The following is a 16,421-nucleotide window of genomic DNA, read 5'->3' as shown; positions in this document are numbered from 1 at the left end:
AAAGTGAAAGTGATATCAGATGGCGGCTCAACGTGTGTGGTATGTTGGACATCTTTTCTGATTATTGTTATTGTACATGATATAGATGTATAACTTGTGAAATCCTCAAAATGACGTTAAGCCTGTTTCTCTGAACTGATTAAGTCATAACTTTAGCTTGTTAAAAAAAACAATTGTGCCTTTCTCTGCGCAGAAAGGGTTCTTCTGTTTGGCTCAGAAGGCTCTGGTGGATGCCAATGTATCATCAACCAATAATGTACCAGATGCAGAAAGGCTCATCCGTCAGTTGAAAAAATTAAACGAAAAGGTAAAAAGGAATTCAATGCCATTGAACATGCTTATTAGTCCTAAACTAAACCAAATCTCAATAAATTAAACTTGCTTACAGTGACTCTGAAAGGCATCCGTTCTACCAATGAATATGCTCTTTAATGTAAAACATATTCTATCACTTTGTGTGTTCAGATCTTTGTTTGCTTAAAACTAAAATTGTCATTGTGATTTTGTTTCAGAGTGGTAATACCAATTGTACCCTGAACACAACCGACAAATATCCCCTAAGCGATCTTCTCATAGACATCAGCGAATGTACACAGCTGTGCAAGGAACACCTCATCCAATGTTTGAATAATTCGGAGTGATCATATGTATTATTTAACAGATGTAATCTACATAACTTATTTCTATTTATTGCAAATGTAATATTTATTTTCCTACATATCTTATTTTTGTAGTGTTTTTATTTATACATCAATAAATTATACTGGCCCATTGGTTTGTCGTTTGAGTCCGTCTTGTTCACAGCATGCCTGCTATGTTGTAGGTATCAGCGATCTATCCTCATCATTCAAGTCCAACGGTCTAGTCAACCACACTTTTCACACTGAACAATTTTTTAACATGACTACTTTTTAAGACACCAATTACTTACTGTTCCTAACAGTAGGAAGTGCAAATGAAAGTATATTTTTATGGCTCTTATTTGCCATCATAACCTTTATTTATTTAAATCCAAACAAACATGAAACCAAGAAAGATCAAAAATAATGTGAGATGAAATGTGTAAAATAATTTAATAAATAGAATATCCAGGGGTTTGGTGGATGTAAACATTTGACATAAATTATGATACAAAATAAAACTCCACTACAGGATATCATAAAATGAAATCGTCACTAAAACATCCTAGTGCATTAAACTAAGGCATACAGTATGTATCGTGTAAGTTAATGTAACACAATGGGTTCGGACATTTAACAATAAATAAAAAGACTTGCTTAGAATAGCGAATGGCACTAACATAAGAGCTGGCTGGCATGCATGTCCCTATGCTTCATAAAGGAGAAAAAGTATAAAATGCACTTTTCAGTTCCATACTTGATATTACACACCCCCCTCTACTTGTTCCCTCCACATTAGTGTTTTTAAAAATCTTTTTTCCTCTCCATGTTAATGATTTATTTTATTTAATAACACTAAGGCTACAACTTGTGCTCAGAGTATAATGATTTCCTGTAATTTAAGTGAAAATACACCCTCAATTAGAATAAATTATAATGTATTTCTATCAGCATGGGCTGTTTAATTTGAAAGCAGGAAATCAGTAATCCAGACGTTACAACTTAACTAAAGTGTGGTCAATACACTCAACACATTTCAGAGGATATGAATGCAGTTTATAGGTACACAATTCTATTTTCAACAATCTGAAATAGGATGCTGAAAACCAATGAATTTGCAAGTGAAATAGGTTCATGGTTGATTTATCCTTAATGCTAGAGGTGCTAAGGTAAAAGTTTTATTCGGACAGAAGCTGCTGCCACCGAAATGCGTTCCAAAGTGACATTAAAATGTTGGACATCCACAAAGAAGTCTTACACTACAATACAAATAACAGGTCCCCTTGGCCAAGAGGTCTTAATCCTATCAGAGGTGCAGCTCATTCACATTTCAAACCATACCAGCTATACAGTGTATTCAGTTACTCTTTTAAATAATGTTGAACAATAAATTCTTCAGAAATGACTAATGAATTTGTTTCCTCAAGTAACATGAAATTTTCAGTAAAACCAAGCTGTCCTCTGCGCTGTCTTCACTGCAGAAGGGATTCGATCACAGCATCTGGCTTTGCAGATCTTTTCCTGTGGGGAGATTAAGTCTTATCAACTTCAGAGAACTTTCAGCGTTCTTATTTCTCAGAATAACAGTATATCATGATAACAGCAAATACCATCATTTTCACGTTTCATATTGCATTCAATAAATAGACTAATTATACAGAGCTACCAAACATCCACAGCCAGTAACTTTTGTCTTTACTCATAGGAGCAGGATCTGAAATTAACATTCTTCACTGCGGCGGGCAAAAAAAAAATTTGTCTGCCACTCAGAAATTGTATCTGTCACTTTTGAAATGTACCCGCAGATGAAAGATGAAAGAAGGATGCCAGTCAATGTTCAAAGCATAGTAAATTCAGAGTTTTAACAACACAGCAGTTTTTAGGAAGCCCTATTTTCCAGAGGTGGGCTGTACACATGGACATGCATACATGAATGCATTCAATTTATTAAAGTGCAGATAAACTGTGTGAAACCACAAGCTGAAATGGCAAAAGGGCAAACCGTTTACAAACAAGTTGCGAATTACCACAGAATCAGGGTTATCAGATCAAGATCTGATGTGAGAAAGGCAGAATATGCATAAAAGGCATAAATGCAGTAGTGTCTCCAAGACCAATATACAATCGATCTTCTCAATAGTAACTACAGAGGGGAGAACAAGTATTTGATACACTGCTTATTTTTCAGGTTTTCCTACTTACAAAGCATGTAGAGGTCTGTAATTTTTATCATAGGTACATTTTAACTGTCAGAGACCGAATCTAAAACAAAAATTCCCAAAATCAGATTGTATGATTTTTAAATAATTATTTTGCATTTTAATACATGACATAAGTATTTGATACATCACAAAAGCAGAACTTAACATTTGGCACAGAAACCTTTGTTTGCAATTACAGAGATCATATGTTTTCTGTAGTTCTTGACCAATTTTGCACACACTGCAGCAGGGATTTTGGCCCACTCCTCCATACAGACCTACAGATACTTAAGGTTTTTCGGGGCTGTCGCTGGGCAAAACAGACTTTCAACTCCCTCCAAAGATTTTCTATTGGGTTCAGGTCTGGAGACTGGCTAGGCCACTCCAGGACCTTGAGATGCTTCTTTCAGAGACACTACTTAGTTGCCCTGGCTGTGTGTTTAAGGTTGTTGTCATGCTGGAAGACCCAGCCACAACCCATCTTCAATGCAATCACTGAGAGAAGAAGGTTGTTGGCCAAGATCTCGCAATACATGGCCCCATCCAACTTCCCCTCAATACGGTGCAGTCGACCTGTCTCCTTTGCAGAAAAGCATCCCCAAAGAATGATGTTTTGACTCATCAGACCACATGACCGTCTCCCATTCCTCCTCTGGATCATCCAGATTGTCATTGGCAAACTTCAGATTGGACTGGACACGCGCTGGCTTGAGCAGGGGGACCTTGCGTGTGATGCAGGATTTAATTCCATGACGGCGTAGTGTGTTACTAATGGTTTTCTTTGAGACTGTGGTCCCAGCTCTCTTCAGGTCATTGACCAGATGCCCACGAGGTGAGATCTTGCATGAAGCCCCAGACCGAGGGAGATTGACCGTGATCTTGAACTTCTCCCATTTTCTAATAATTACGCCAACAGTTGTTCCCTTCTCCCCAAGCTGCTTGCCTATTATCCTGTAGCCCATCCCAGCCTTGTGCAAGTCTACAATTTTATACTTGATGTCCTTGCACAGCTCTCTGGCCATTGTGGAGATGTTAGAGTCTGTTTGATTGAGTGTGTGGACAGGTGTCTTTTATACAGGTAACAAGTTCAAAACAGGTGCAGTTAATACAGGTAATGAGTGGAGAACAGGAGGAATTCTTAAAGAAAAACTAACAGGTCTGTGAGAGCCGGAATTCTTATTGGTTGGTAGGTGATCAAATACTTATGTCATGCAATAAAATGCAAATTAATTATTTAAATATCATACATTGTGATTTTCTCGATTTTTGTTTTAGATTCTGTCTCTCACAGTTGAAGACGACCTATGATAAGAATTACAGACCTCTACTTTTTAAGTAGGACAACCTGCAAAATCGGCAGTGTATCAAATACTTGTTCTCCCCACTGTAACTAACTGCCGGTGCACAGTCAGTGAAACGGGACAAACCAAGATAGATTCAAACAGATGTGTAATCTAAGCAACGGAGATGCATAAATGTGTCCGAGTGGACATTTGAGTGCAAATCTTAATAAGAGATCCTTGAAATGACAAATGTAAAGGCCAAAGACTGATCAAAATAACCATAATGCTCAACAGGATGTGAAGCTTTAGGTGTCTGTGGTCTTCATAGGAAGTAGATTACCTTCTTCCAGTCTTGGGTCGGCCACTCTTGCCACTTTTTGATGTTCTGGGTCTCTCTAGTTTCATCAGTGACTGCCGCATGCTCTCCTCTGTGTAGGCCAGATACACGTGGGACAAATCCACCTCAAATGGCTACAGCGGGCAGGGACAGAAGACAAGAGAACAGAGTCAAAAATACATTGTCAAGGAGGGAAAATATGAACATTATTCATTACACAAACTATCACATGAAGGAATAACATTTTTTTTTTTGAAATCCCAAAAACTCACATCTTTTTCTTTTTTGTCTGGAGCAGGGGTCTGTTTTCTCATATTGTTGCCAGTGTATGCCACACATTTCTGAAAGTGAGATGATACAGTACAAAGACACACATTACTAAGAAGTATTCCTTAACTCAGAGTTTGCACTTTGAGATTGATGTCAATCAAACTGCAAACCACAGTGTGTGCTTGAGATAAGCAAAGTGAGCTCACCAGCTGCCATTCTCCAATGTCTTCATTCCAGTGCACGTAATTCTCTATCATCTCCTACACAGGAAACATGAGAAAATATAAAAACTGAAAGCAAGGACAGACATTATTATAGATGCAAAGCTCCCTAAATTAGCTAGGCTACTAGTTGGTCCATGCAGGTGGAGAAACCTAAAGGTGAAGAAAAGTATCTGCTTATGCGCTTCTTATGTTGTGTTTAAACGAAATGCAGAGCACAATTTGGGAGAAGTCGGAAATCATGCTGTGTCAGGTCTGTTGTAGCTGACAGCTTTTGAAATGTTCTTTCACTGAATGGACTTTTGATTGATCAAGGCAATGCTGTGCAGAATAATCTCAACACTGATAGGCTTTCGCGTCACAGCCGCACGCCAATTTCACACCCAAGGTAAGTAATTTCAAGTTGCGCTTTGCGTCGTTTGCATCGCCAGGCACAAATTCAAATCTTTGCTTGGACTTTGTTAGAGCAGCACATTAACACTGATCAACATTTTCTGACATTTTATAGATCAAAAAACTAATTGATGAATCGAGAAAATAATTGACAGATTAATCGTCAATGAAGACAATCGTTAATTGCAGCCCTAGACTGTATGTAATGATGCTGTGCGAAACGTTTGCATTGACTTTGTTGTGTAGAGCTGTTTTTATAGTTTGTTTGTGTGCATTTATTTACATTTAAACCCTGAAAAATCTTAACATGTTGTTAACTGAAGCATATTCTGTGTTACTGTTTGCCTTCTCTGCCTCTGGAGAGAAGTCCACTTGTGTTTGTACAATGTGTGCAGCCTGCTACATGTTCATGATTCCGTAGGTCTGTGTGGTTGTGAGCTTTGTACAAGCCAGGTCCATGTGTTATATATTATAGTTATTGTCAATCCATCTACTCTATTGGCTGACTTATTGCTTGTGTCATTTATTTTACAGAGTAGAAAAAAACAGCTATATGGCTAAAAAGTTCAACACAACCTAAATAAAGTGAAAATCTGTCAGTGACCAAGGCAGATTTTTATTTTATTCCTCTTCTTTGTGTGTACTGATGTGAAGGAACAATACAAGTGATGATAGGTAAAGGCAAAATACTGAAAACACAATTGAAAGCTACTATGCTAACCAATGTAAATACTAGGGATGAGACGAGTACTCGCTGACCAGTATCCGTTACGGATAAAGCACTTTTGCCGAGTACAAGTATTATCCGAGTAATGCGAGTCAATATCTGTACTCGGATTGAACAAAAGTTCTCCATTGACTGTCTGCGTTCTGTGATAGGCTAGTCACAGCGCCTCTCCCTTACACTATTCTGTGATAGGCTAGTCCCAGCGCCCCCCCCCTACACTATTCTGTGATAGGCTAGTCCCAGCGCCCCTTCCTACACACACAGATTCCTTCTGTTGTTGTGTGCCCCTCTGCTCACACACACTCAGGACACGGAGAAGTGAACAGCTGTCTCTCTCCTCAGGTCCGCAGGGCTTTCCAATAACATTTAGGGTTTCTTCAAGCTTCAGGTTTGTTTTATACTTCGGTTTGAACAAGTAGGCCTACTTAGTAACCAGGAGATTTCTGGTAACGTGGGGTTTGTTCAGACATAGTGCTTGGTAGAATGCGACTCAAGTTGCATCTCTGCCGTCAGAGTTTTTTTTTTTTTTTTTTTAAACTGCCTGCTGGCTCTAACCAGTTTTTTTGAGTGTCTGAAACTTTCTTGCTATGTTTTATAAAAAAAAATAAAAGGCAGTTGCGGTATAAATGAATATTACAAATTAAGATACACACACAAACACATTCCAACCCCCCGTCCCCCTCTCTCTCTTTGTTTCTCTCTCTCTCTCTCTCTCTCTCTCTCTCTGTGTATCTCTTACTCACTCCCAGACACACACACTCACACATACCTGGTGTGAAAATAAAAAAAAACGCAAAAAAAAAATGATCACACTGATCATAGAAAAATTAAAAGTTTAAAAATGAAAGTTATATTAATGAGTATGAAAACTCTTGTTCATTACATTTTACTTAATAATAATACAGATACAGATAATGCTGTACTCGCTCATCCCTAGTAAGTACATAAACATAAACATACACACCTGGTATTCCTGGGGAATAAAGTTGTCTATGATGAGCATCTGGAGACGCAGCTCTCGACTCAGCTGGCGGATGTTCTCCAGGAGGCCCTCAATCTCTCTGTGATGCTCTTGCTGTAGATCTGCCATCTAACAGAAAAAACAACAACCACTGTGGATCCATTTGTTTTCTTTCTTAATTTCCCTGGCCAATTAAGTTATGAATCATGGTTTAAGTTAGTCTTATCAGTTTAAGCTTGATTGAAAAAGTATATTACACAATTTTCTATAGGAATTCGGGCTGTCATAATGATGGGGCAAATGATCCTATGTGCTATATGATTGTCTCTACACACCACATCAGCCTGCGGCCCTGACAGGGCATGTATGATCTCTCTGTGTTACTCTTTAAGGTTTTGCTTACTTCTGATTTGGCAGCCATCAGCATGGTCCATACTTTCTTTAGCTTCTTGGTCTTTCCTTGAGCCTCCTCCTGCAGACTAGTGTACTTTTCTTCTATGTCCAGACGTTCTTGCTGTTTTAAGAAGGAGAGGCAGAGGGATCAGTGATTATGTAGAAGCAAGCAAACAAGTAGTCTGTGGTCATGCCAGTGAAGAATCTAAATAGATGGAGGCATAAGTCAAGATGGTGTCTTAAAACTGTCATTTGTGTATGTAAGAAAGTGTTTTCAAATCCTGACATTTGCATCACTTCAAACTGAAAGGACTCGACTCCCCTTGCTATTTCTCTGAATAGTGCTTGTACACAAAGCAAGTGAGAGAGTGAGTATTTTCCAACCACAACGTTGTAGCCATTTCAATCCAAATCAAACCAACGTCACGATTGACATATTTAGAGTATGTGGTATCTGATGTCATATCTTGACACCCACTGTGTCCCATGGTAGAGTGGCAGACAAATGATGTCACATGTGTCTTATGTAATTGGGTTGTTAACTCATTTGTTTACTTAAGATATCTTAGCAAAAAAAGTATTAACTCTAGGATGAAAAGTAGATAGTTACAGCTTGACAGTGGTTGGAGTTATCAATTTGATGCAAGTAATGCACATATTCATGTAACAGCATGAATTACTAACTACTCATCATCAGCTGATTTTTTTATTCTTTAGCTTGCACATCAAAATAAATTGTACATAGTCACAAATCAATCATTAAAACATGTGCAAGGAAGACAAAAAACCGCAAGGGGATTATAAAAAAGTCTCCATTTAAAAGTATGATAACAGTTTAATATGTAACAACAACGTAGGAGAAACAAAACATAAAAGTTGAAAGAAAATTTGTTTGTTTAAGTGCTTTGCCTACATAAAATAAAAAATCAGATTAAACAATAAGTCACACCAGTGATAATTAAGAAAAAGATACCGTAGGTGCTTTGCCTACATAAAATAAAAAATCAGATTAAATAAGAAGTCACAGCAGTGATGATTAAGAAAAAGATACCGTAGGTGAAAGGTAGAAAAAATTTGACGGGAGATAATTAAAACCTTTAGCTCTACTGAAATAACGACTAAACGGAGACATGGATGTAAGAGGTATTTGGTAGTTGGATTGGTTTTTGGTCATCTACATTTACCTCTTTCTCTTCCAGCTCCCTCCGCAGCCGCTCCGCTCTCCTGCGACGTTCTTCCAGTTCATTGTTGGACTCTTGCAAAAGCTTCTCCTGCTCCTCAGCCTTGGCCAAGAGATCCACCCCACCCACAATCACCTTCTTCTCTAAGGCCGACAATTTATCCAGCAAAAGGTGATGCTCTTGCCTAAGGGGTTAGAGATGGAGCAGACTTAAAATCAGAGTTTACCACATCCACTAACAATTAAACTAATGAATACCAGTTTTATGAATACCACACTTAAAAAGATCATCAAAAATTAAAATATTTCTCTTTTCATGGACTCACTGAGCTTTAAGTAGGTCCTTCTCCCTCTTCTCCAGCTCTGCCCTTGCCTTGTTCCTCTCCTCCTCCTCCATGTCCAGCTTGGCCTCCAATGCCTTTCTTTCCTCTTCAATCTTTGCCTGCATCTCCACCATCTTGTCCGGAGAAACCTTCTTCCTCCCTTAAGAGCAACACACAGGGAACCATGGTGTTTTTAATTAAAAGGGTTGTTTTAGATGTATCTTCCTATTATATATGCCAAGTTACTTGTCAGTGTATAGGTTACAATGTAGGTTACAATTTTAATGCAGCACATTCTATACTGTGGTTTTTAATCATACTTAGTAATATTAATATGTGGTGTTTTAGATCAGAAATTTGCACTACAAATTTATTTAAAGCCCAGTTCCGACCAAAGATTTGGGACGAGACAAGTTGAAACTTGCAACTACTTGCAACACACCGGTCTGCAATGTTCTAAAACCTGCCAGTTTAAACCAACGAATCAAGATGGTGTATCATCTCCACAGCAATGATTCTTTGTACTTCCCTTTAATCTTCTGTATTCTAGGCTTTTTTTTTTTTTTAAATTGCCGGATATTTATAGCTTCTTAAAAAATGAATGTAAACAGTGATAGTGAGATACTTGCAACAATTGCATTTCTAGTAGTGATAAAACGGAAAAAACATTGTTTTATTTCTCTGATTCACTGCTCTTTTCAGTCACTCTCAAGCTCGCTAGACCACCCAACGTGCTGTTGGGTTGTCATTCGGCCTCCGTATAAAACTCTTGCCATTTTAACCAGCTGTTTGTAACAGGTTATGTTTTGGGGATTTTCTTGCCTTTTTTTATAGGACTGATTAAGTCAGGAAAGGGGGGGGGGAGAGAGAGGGGATGACATGCAGCAAAAAGTCACAGGTCGGAACCGAACCCGTGGCCACTATGACGAGGAATGAGTCTCAGTTCATGGGGCTGCGGAGTCCCAGGCGATGCCATCAGCTGGCTTGAGTCGAGCTGGGATGGGCCAGTGCAGACCGCTGCATCCTTTCCCTGCAATGTTCTAACACGTGGTTGCATCGTTGCAAATCTTTGGTCTGAACTGGGCTTAAGGAACCTTAGTCCTAAGATTATAGAAAGCCATTTTATTTAATATAAAAAAAATTATAGCCCGACTGATAAAGGATTCTTAAGGGCGATATCGATACAAATATTTGGTTATTTAAAAAAATTCAATATTCTGAAACATCAGCCGATACACACATATATATATATATTATATATATATTTAAAAAAAAAGAAATCCAGAAATGCGTAACAAAACATAAACACATTTCCCTAACATTTGTTATGAGTTCTCACTAAAATAATAATTTGCTTTATTGTCACAACAGAACAGAGGAACATCATAATATATTAAAATTCTGATAAATAAAATGTATAAAAATACAAACTTAAGATATGAAACTTAAAGTCCTTTGAACTGTCCTGACGGCAACACATCCCTGTGTTTTAAATCGGCCATTGTAAATGATACCGATAGTTCGGGCAATGCCTAATATCGGCCAATAATATTGGCCCACCAACATATCAATCGGGCTCTAAAATAAATGAATACATACATAAATAAATATGCCTATAAAATAGATCCTGGAATAATTAAATGAGGCAATAAATAAATAAATGTTAATATAAATATATAAATTATTCAATATAGTTCAATAAATAAATAGTTTTACTTTTATTTATTTAATTTACTTTTATCTCATAAGTACACATTTATTTACTTTTAGGAGACACTTCTTTATTTCCCTATCTATTTATTTCTAATTTTCTCATTTTTATATTCAAATGAGGGGTGTGGTTATCTCTCAAATTCAGACCAGACCAAAGCAATTTGCTAGGTAAGGCCTGCTGCGCTCCCTCTCCCTGCCTCCCTCCGACTCTACGTCTCTCCCCACTGCCAAGAGAAAACTTTGCCATGAAGTGAGCAGATACCAGCAACAAAGATAAACTTTCAGTTCACAATTGTACAGCACCATGGTCTGATCCCAACACATTTTCTGTTGCTGCCATTAAATTTGCTAATCCAATTAAGATTGCATCACCCGTTGTCCTTCGTGCGAATCAGTCTCAGCTGTGGGGACTGCCCAAGCTAGTTAGCCAGGAAATCAAAGGAAGACGAATCTGCAACGCTCATGTTTCATTTCCTCTGGCAGAGAGTAATATGATGGCAATGCCAGGCTACTAGCTAGTTGCTTTAAGTCTGAAATAATATCCCCTGGAATAAATAAATGTACATATGAAATGAAAGTCCCCTGAAATAATTCAAAGTAAAACCTATTTAATAAACTATATTGCCTTGTTTATATCAACATTTATTTAAATATTCATTGCTTTATTTATTTGTATTTATTAATTTTTTAAATATGGAATAAAACATAATTCCATTAAAGAGTGAGTGCTAGTGAGATACGTTTTGACTTGTTAATGCAAAGTATTAAATTATTGTTAGTGTTAGTAGAATTTGAAAATAAGGGAACATTTATTAAGTGCAAGATTTTCATAATGATATGGTAACTATGTGAATGGAGAGCATGAGCCACATGGATGGTTTTCATATATGGACAGACAGAAAAATGTTAACACAAATTATACATAAACAGGTTATCAAATTAGTCCGAATTAATAAAATAGCTACTGAAACATGCAGCTGCCATCTGGATAATTTGTGCGAGTAGAGTCACCATTGCTTCAGGACAGTAGGACTACGTAGATTCTTACACCAACCTCTTTCTTCTTGAATTAAGAGGTGTTAGCAAGTCAGACAGGCGGCATTTGCACCAGGAGGAGAGAGAGAGAGAGAAGATGAGCCACATATTACAGAGTGATCTCGAAAGTCTAATGACTTTACTGAGCGGAAAACCACATATAGAAGAGTGGGAGAAGTCAAACAAGAGAAATCAGAGTTTTAGTAAGAATAAAATGTACGCGATGTGACGGTGGATAGACATGAGGCAAAAAATTGTCACTTCAGATAATGAAACATGATGGGGGTGAATTACGCCTTTGAGGAACAGGAGTTACAAATTATACATAAAGCCTGGCAGAGGTCAGGTGTTAACTAGTCTGGATAAACAAAAGTATATTTCCAGAATAAAGCCTGGCATTCGTCAAAACAGTGTTCACTTACGTCATGCATGGAAAAAAGTAGGAGAAATTAAACTTCAGATTGTGCCCTTAAATTCATGGATCTGTCCCAAGACATCCTTATCAACACACCAAGAACCTTTGCAATTGATTGCATGTAAAAGAATATGTGGGTAATGGTCAGTCGCAGTGGGGGGGATCTGGGCTGTAAGCCAACAGGAGTAGCACAGACATAGGGAAATTATGAAGCCCCTTTCACACATGAACTGTAATCCATAGATGCTCTGGGAAAATTTCTTCTGGCAATTTGCCTATTCCTGAATCAATAATATAATGCAGAATAGAAAGAGTTCACATGACTCTTTTTACTGGCAGCACAAGTTGTTTATTCAAAATGTTCTGTTTTGATAATAAATTGGAATTTGAATTTGGATCTGTATTATAACACATAGTGGCAAATGTTAATAAATCCTTTAAAAGGGGAGACATGGTGGTCTGATGCTTAAGGCGCGTGTCCTCAGTTCATGTCGGACCGGGGACCTTTGTTGCAAGTCACTCCTCAACTCTCTCTTCCCTCATTTACTAGTGCAGTGCCTGTTCAAAACATGCCTGTTTGGAACTGGCCAATTGCTCGGCCTCCTGTATTGCTGCTTGTAGCTTTCTCCAGAACCCTTGTACTCCGAAATAATTAACAGAAGGCCTCCAAAGCACCTAATAATCCAAATGTTGGTCTATACTACTGACTTACTGTGTACTTGTACTTCAGAACAAAACATACATTTACCTTACAGAGAATTTTGCCGATTCAGATTCTACTCACAAAATACCACCATTAAAATATTATGCATTAAGCTATCCAGCATTACAGTATATTAAGAGTTGAAAATCCCCACCCTGAAGTACATTGTGCTGAATGATAATGCCTCTTTTTTACTTTAACTAAACATTTGAAAGCAGAACTTGCATTGTGCGGTCACAGGGGTTTTCATATGGCATGAGTCATACCGTCTCCTCCTGACTGTTTTTCTTTTTGAAAACTCAACCTGTAACATGTTGCATGTTCAATCATTCGTGGTTCAGCTGTGGCTCATGTAAAGATTCAACGTGTCCGCTTTTTTGGTGTAGCAGTCACACATCATGGTAGTTTAAGGCAATGTGGCTCAGGCGGTAGAAGCAGGGAGCTGGGCTGAGCAGAGCGCAAAGCAGCCGGAGAAATGTTATATTATATTATATATATAGTGCTGAGTCAGATACAGGTGTGGTCTGTATTTTGTTTCTAAGAAATTTTCTATATATATATATATAGAATTTTTATTATATTATATATATATATTATATATATATATATATATATATACATATATACCGGTACATACATACATACAGTAAAGGCCAAATGTTTGGTTACACTTCTCATTCAATGCGGTTCCCTGTTTTTATGACTATACATTGTAGATTCCACTGAAGGCATCAAAACTATGATGAACACCTATGGAATATGTACTTAACAAAAAAGTGTGAAATACTCTTAATAGTTCTATATTTTAGATTCCTCAAAGTAGGCCCCTTTGCTTTTTTGATAGTGCTGCGAACCCTTGGTGTTCTCTCAATGAGGTTCATGAGGTAGTCACCTGAAATGGTTTTCACTTCACAGGTGTGCCTGTCAGGGTTAATTAGTGGGAATTTCCTGCCTTATTTATGGGGTTGTACCATCATTGCGTGTGCAGAAGTCAGGTTGATACACAGCCGACAGCCCTACTGGACAACTGTTATAATTCATGTTATGGCAAGAACCAATCAGCTAAGTAAAGAGAAACAAGTGGCCCTCATTACTTTAAGAAATGACGGTCAGTCGGTCCGAAAAATTGCGAAAATTTTGAATGTGTCCTCTAGTGCAGTCGCAAAAACCATCAAGCTCTACAACAAAACTGGCTCACATGAGGACCGCCCCAGGAAAGGAAGACCAAGAGTCACTTCTGCTGCTGAGGATAAGTTCATCTGAGTCACAAGCCTCAGATATCGCAAGTTAACAGCATCTTAGATTAGAGACCAGATGAATACCACACAGAGTTCTAGCAGCAGACACATCTCTAGAACAACTGTTAAGAGGAGACTGGGGGAATCAGGCCTTCATGATTAAATAGCAGCTAGGAAACCACTGCTAAGGAGAGGCAACAAGGAGAGGAGATTTGTTTGCACCAAGAAACACAAGGAATGGACATTAGACCAGTGGAAATCTGGGCTTTGGTCTGATGAGTCCAAGTTTGAGATCTTTGGTCCAACCGCCGTGTCTTTGTGAGATGCAGAAAAGGTGACGGAGGATTCTACATGCCTGATTCCCCACCGTGAAGATGGAGGAGGAGGTGTAGGTGTGGGGGTGATTTGGGTAACAATGTTGGTGATTTTTTTTCCAAATTGAAGGCATACTGAACAAGCATGGCACCACAGCATCCTGCAGAAGCATGCCATCCCATCCAGTTTGCATTGGTTGGACCATCATTTATTTTTCAACAGGACAATTACCCCAACACACCTCCAGGCTGTGTGAGGGCTATTGACCAAGAAGGAAGATGATGGAGTGCTGCCCCTCCACAGTACAGGACCTGAACCAAGTGAAATGGTTTGGGGGAGGCTGGACCGCAGAGGGAAGACAAAAGGGCCAACAAGTGCTAGCATCTCTGGGAACTCCTTCAAGACTGTTAGGAAACCATTTCAGGGGACCACCTCTTGAAGCTCACAAGAGAATGAAGAGGGTACAAAGATAATCAAAGCATAGGTGGCTAATGAAGAAACTAGAAGATAAGAATTTTTTTCAGTAATTTCCCACTTTTTGTCAGTACAATATATATATATATCTACCGTTCAAAAGTTTGGGGTCACATTGAAATGTCCTTATTTGAAGGAAAAGCACTGTACTTTTCAATGAAGATAACTTTAAACTATGTCTTAACTTTGAAGAAATACACTCTATACATTGCTAATGTGGTAAATGACTATTCTGAGCTGCAATGTCTGGTTTTTGGTGCGATATCTACATAGGTGTATGAGGCCATTTCCAGCAACTATACTCCAGTGTTCTAATGGTACAATGTGTTTGCTCATTGGCTCAGAAGGCTAATTGATGATTAGAAAACTTGTGCAATCATGTTCACACATCTGAAAACAGTTTAGGTCGTTACAGAAGCTACAAAACTGACCTTCCTTTGAGCAGATTAGAGTTCTGGAGCATGACATTTGTGGGGTCAATTAAACGCTCAAAATGGCCAGAAAAAGAGAAACTTTCATCTGAACTCGACAGTCTATTCTTGTCCTTAGAAATGAAGGCTATTCCATGCGAGACATTGCTAAGAAATTGAAGATTTCCTGAGTAGAAAAAGAAGTGGGAGGCCGCGTTGTACAACTGAGCAAGAAGATAAGTACATTAGAGTCTCTAGTTTGAGAAACAGACGCCTCACAAGTCCCAACTGGCATCTCATTAAATGTACCCGCAAAACACCAGTGTCAACATCTACAGTGAAGAGGCGGCTGGGTTTGGCTTGGGCTTAGGGCAGAGTGGCAAAGAAAAAGCCATATCTGAGACTGGCAATAAAAGAAAAAGATAAGATGGGCAAAAGAACACAGACATTGGACAGAGGAAGACTGGAAAAAAGTGTTGTGGAGATGAATCGAAGTTGAGGTGTTGGATCACAAAGAAGAACGTTTGTGAGACGCAGAACAAATGAAAAGATGCTGGAAGAATGCCTGACGCCATCTGTAAGCATGGTGGAGGTAATATGATGGTCTGGGGTTGCTTTGGTGCTGGTAAGGTGGAGATTGTACAGGGTAAAAGGGATTCTGAATAAGGAAGGCTATCACTCCATTTTGCAACGCCATGATACCCAGTGGACAGCGCTTGATTGGAGCCAATTTCATCCTACAAAGGACAATGACCCTAAACACACCTCCAAAGTGTGCAAGAACTATAGAGCAGAAGCAGGCAGCTGGTATTCTATCGGTAATGGAGTGGCCAGCGCAGTCACCAGATCTGAACCCCAGGAGTGTTGTGGGAGCAGCTTGACCGTATGGTACGCAAGAAGTGCCCATCCAACCAATCCAACTTGTGGGAGCTGCTTCTGGAGCGTGGGGTGCAATTTCTCCGTTACCTCAACAAATAACAGCTAGAATGCCAAAGGTCTGCAATGCTGTAATTGTGCAAATGGCGGATCTTTGACGAAAGCAGTTTGATGTAAAAAAAAATCTTATTTCAAATACAAATCATTATTTCAACCTGTCAATGTCTTGACTCTATTTTCTATTCATTTCACAACGTATGGTGGTGAATAAGTGTGACTTTTCAGGAAAACACAAAATTGTTTGGGTGACCCCAAACTTTTGAACGGTAGTGC

At 38.6% G+C, this 16,421-nt stretch overlaps 1 protein-coding gene and 2 long non-coding RNA genes across 5 annotated transcripts in view; 2 read left to right on the top strand and 1 right to left on the bottom strand.

Annotated features, from left to right (window-relative positions):
- On the top strand, nt 1-907 carry LOC116696924 (uncharacterized). The gene is made up of 3 exons (XR_004333862.1): nt 1-39; nt 194-307; nt 513-907. It is a non-coding gene; the product is annotated as an uncharacterized LOC116696924 (long non-coding RNA).
- Nucleotides 908-1,059: 152 nt separating this feature from the next.
- The window catches only part of kif3a (kinesin family member 3A), a 63,461-nt gene continuing 48,099 nt past the window's right edge, over nt 1,060-16,421 (bottom strand). For all 3 annotated transcript variants that reach the window (XM_032528178.1, XM_032528179.1, XM_032528180.1), the window contains 8 exons: nt 8,913-9,069; nt 8,591-8,771; nt 7,417-7,527; nt 7,017-7,142; nt 4,918-4,971; nt 4,714-4,782; nt 4,445-4,575; nt 1,060-2,141 (listed from right to left, as the gene is read on the bottom strand). In XM_032528178.1, coding sequence (XP_032384069.1) covers nt 2,093-2,141; nt 4,445-4,575; nt 4,714-4,782; nt 4,918-4,971; nt 7,017-7,142; nt 7,417-7,527; nt 8,591-8,771; nt 8,913-9,069 — 878 coding nt within the window. In that variant the 3' untranslated portion in view covers nt 1,060-2,092. The remainder of the gene's footprint in view (nt 2,142-4,444; nt 4,576-4,713; nt 4,783-4,917; nt 4,972-7,016; nt 7,143-7,416; nt 7,528-8,590; nt 8,772-8,912; nt 9,070-16,421) is intronic.
- LOC116696923 (uncharacterized) overlaps nt 1,536-16,421 on the top strand; it is a 21,354-nt gene continuing 6,468 nt past the window's right edge. Inside the window, exon 1 of the long non-coding RNA XR_004333861.1 lies at nt 1,536-1,633. This is a non-coding gene — a long non-coding RNA (uncharacterized LOC116696923). The remainder of the gene's footprint in view (nt 1,634-16,421) is intronic.

The sequence above is a fragment of the Etheostoma spectabile genome, chromosome 10, assembly GCF_008692095.1.
Source record: "Etheostoma spectabile isolate EspeVRDwgs_2016 chromosome 10, UIUC_Espe_1.0, whole genome shotgun sequence".
Lineage (NCBI taxonomy): Eukaryota > Metazoa > Chordata > Actinopteri > Perciformes > Percidae > Etheostoma > Etheostoma spectabile.
Note: the sequence above shows the minus strand (reverse complement) of the source record. Positions and strands in the feature narration are given on the sequence as shown.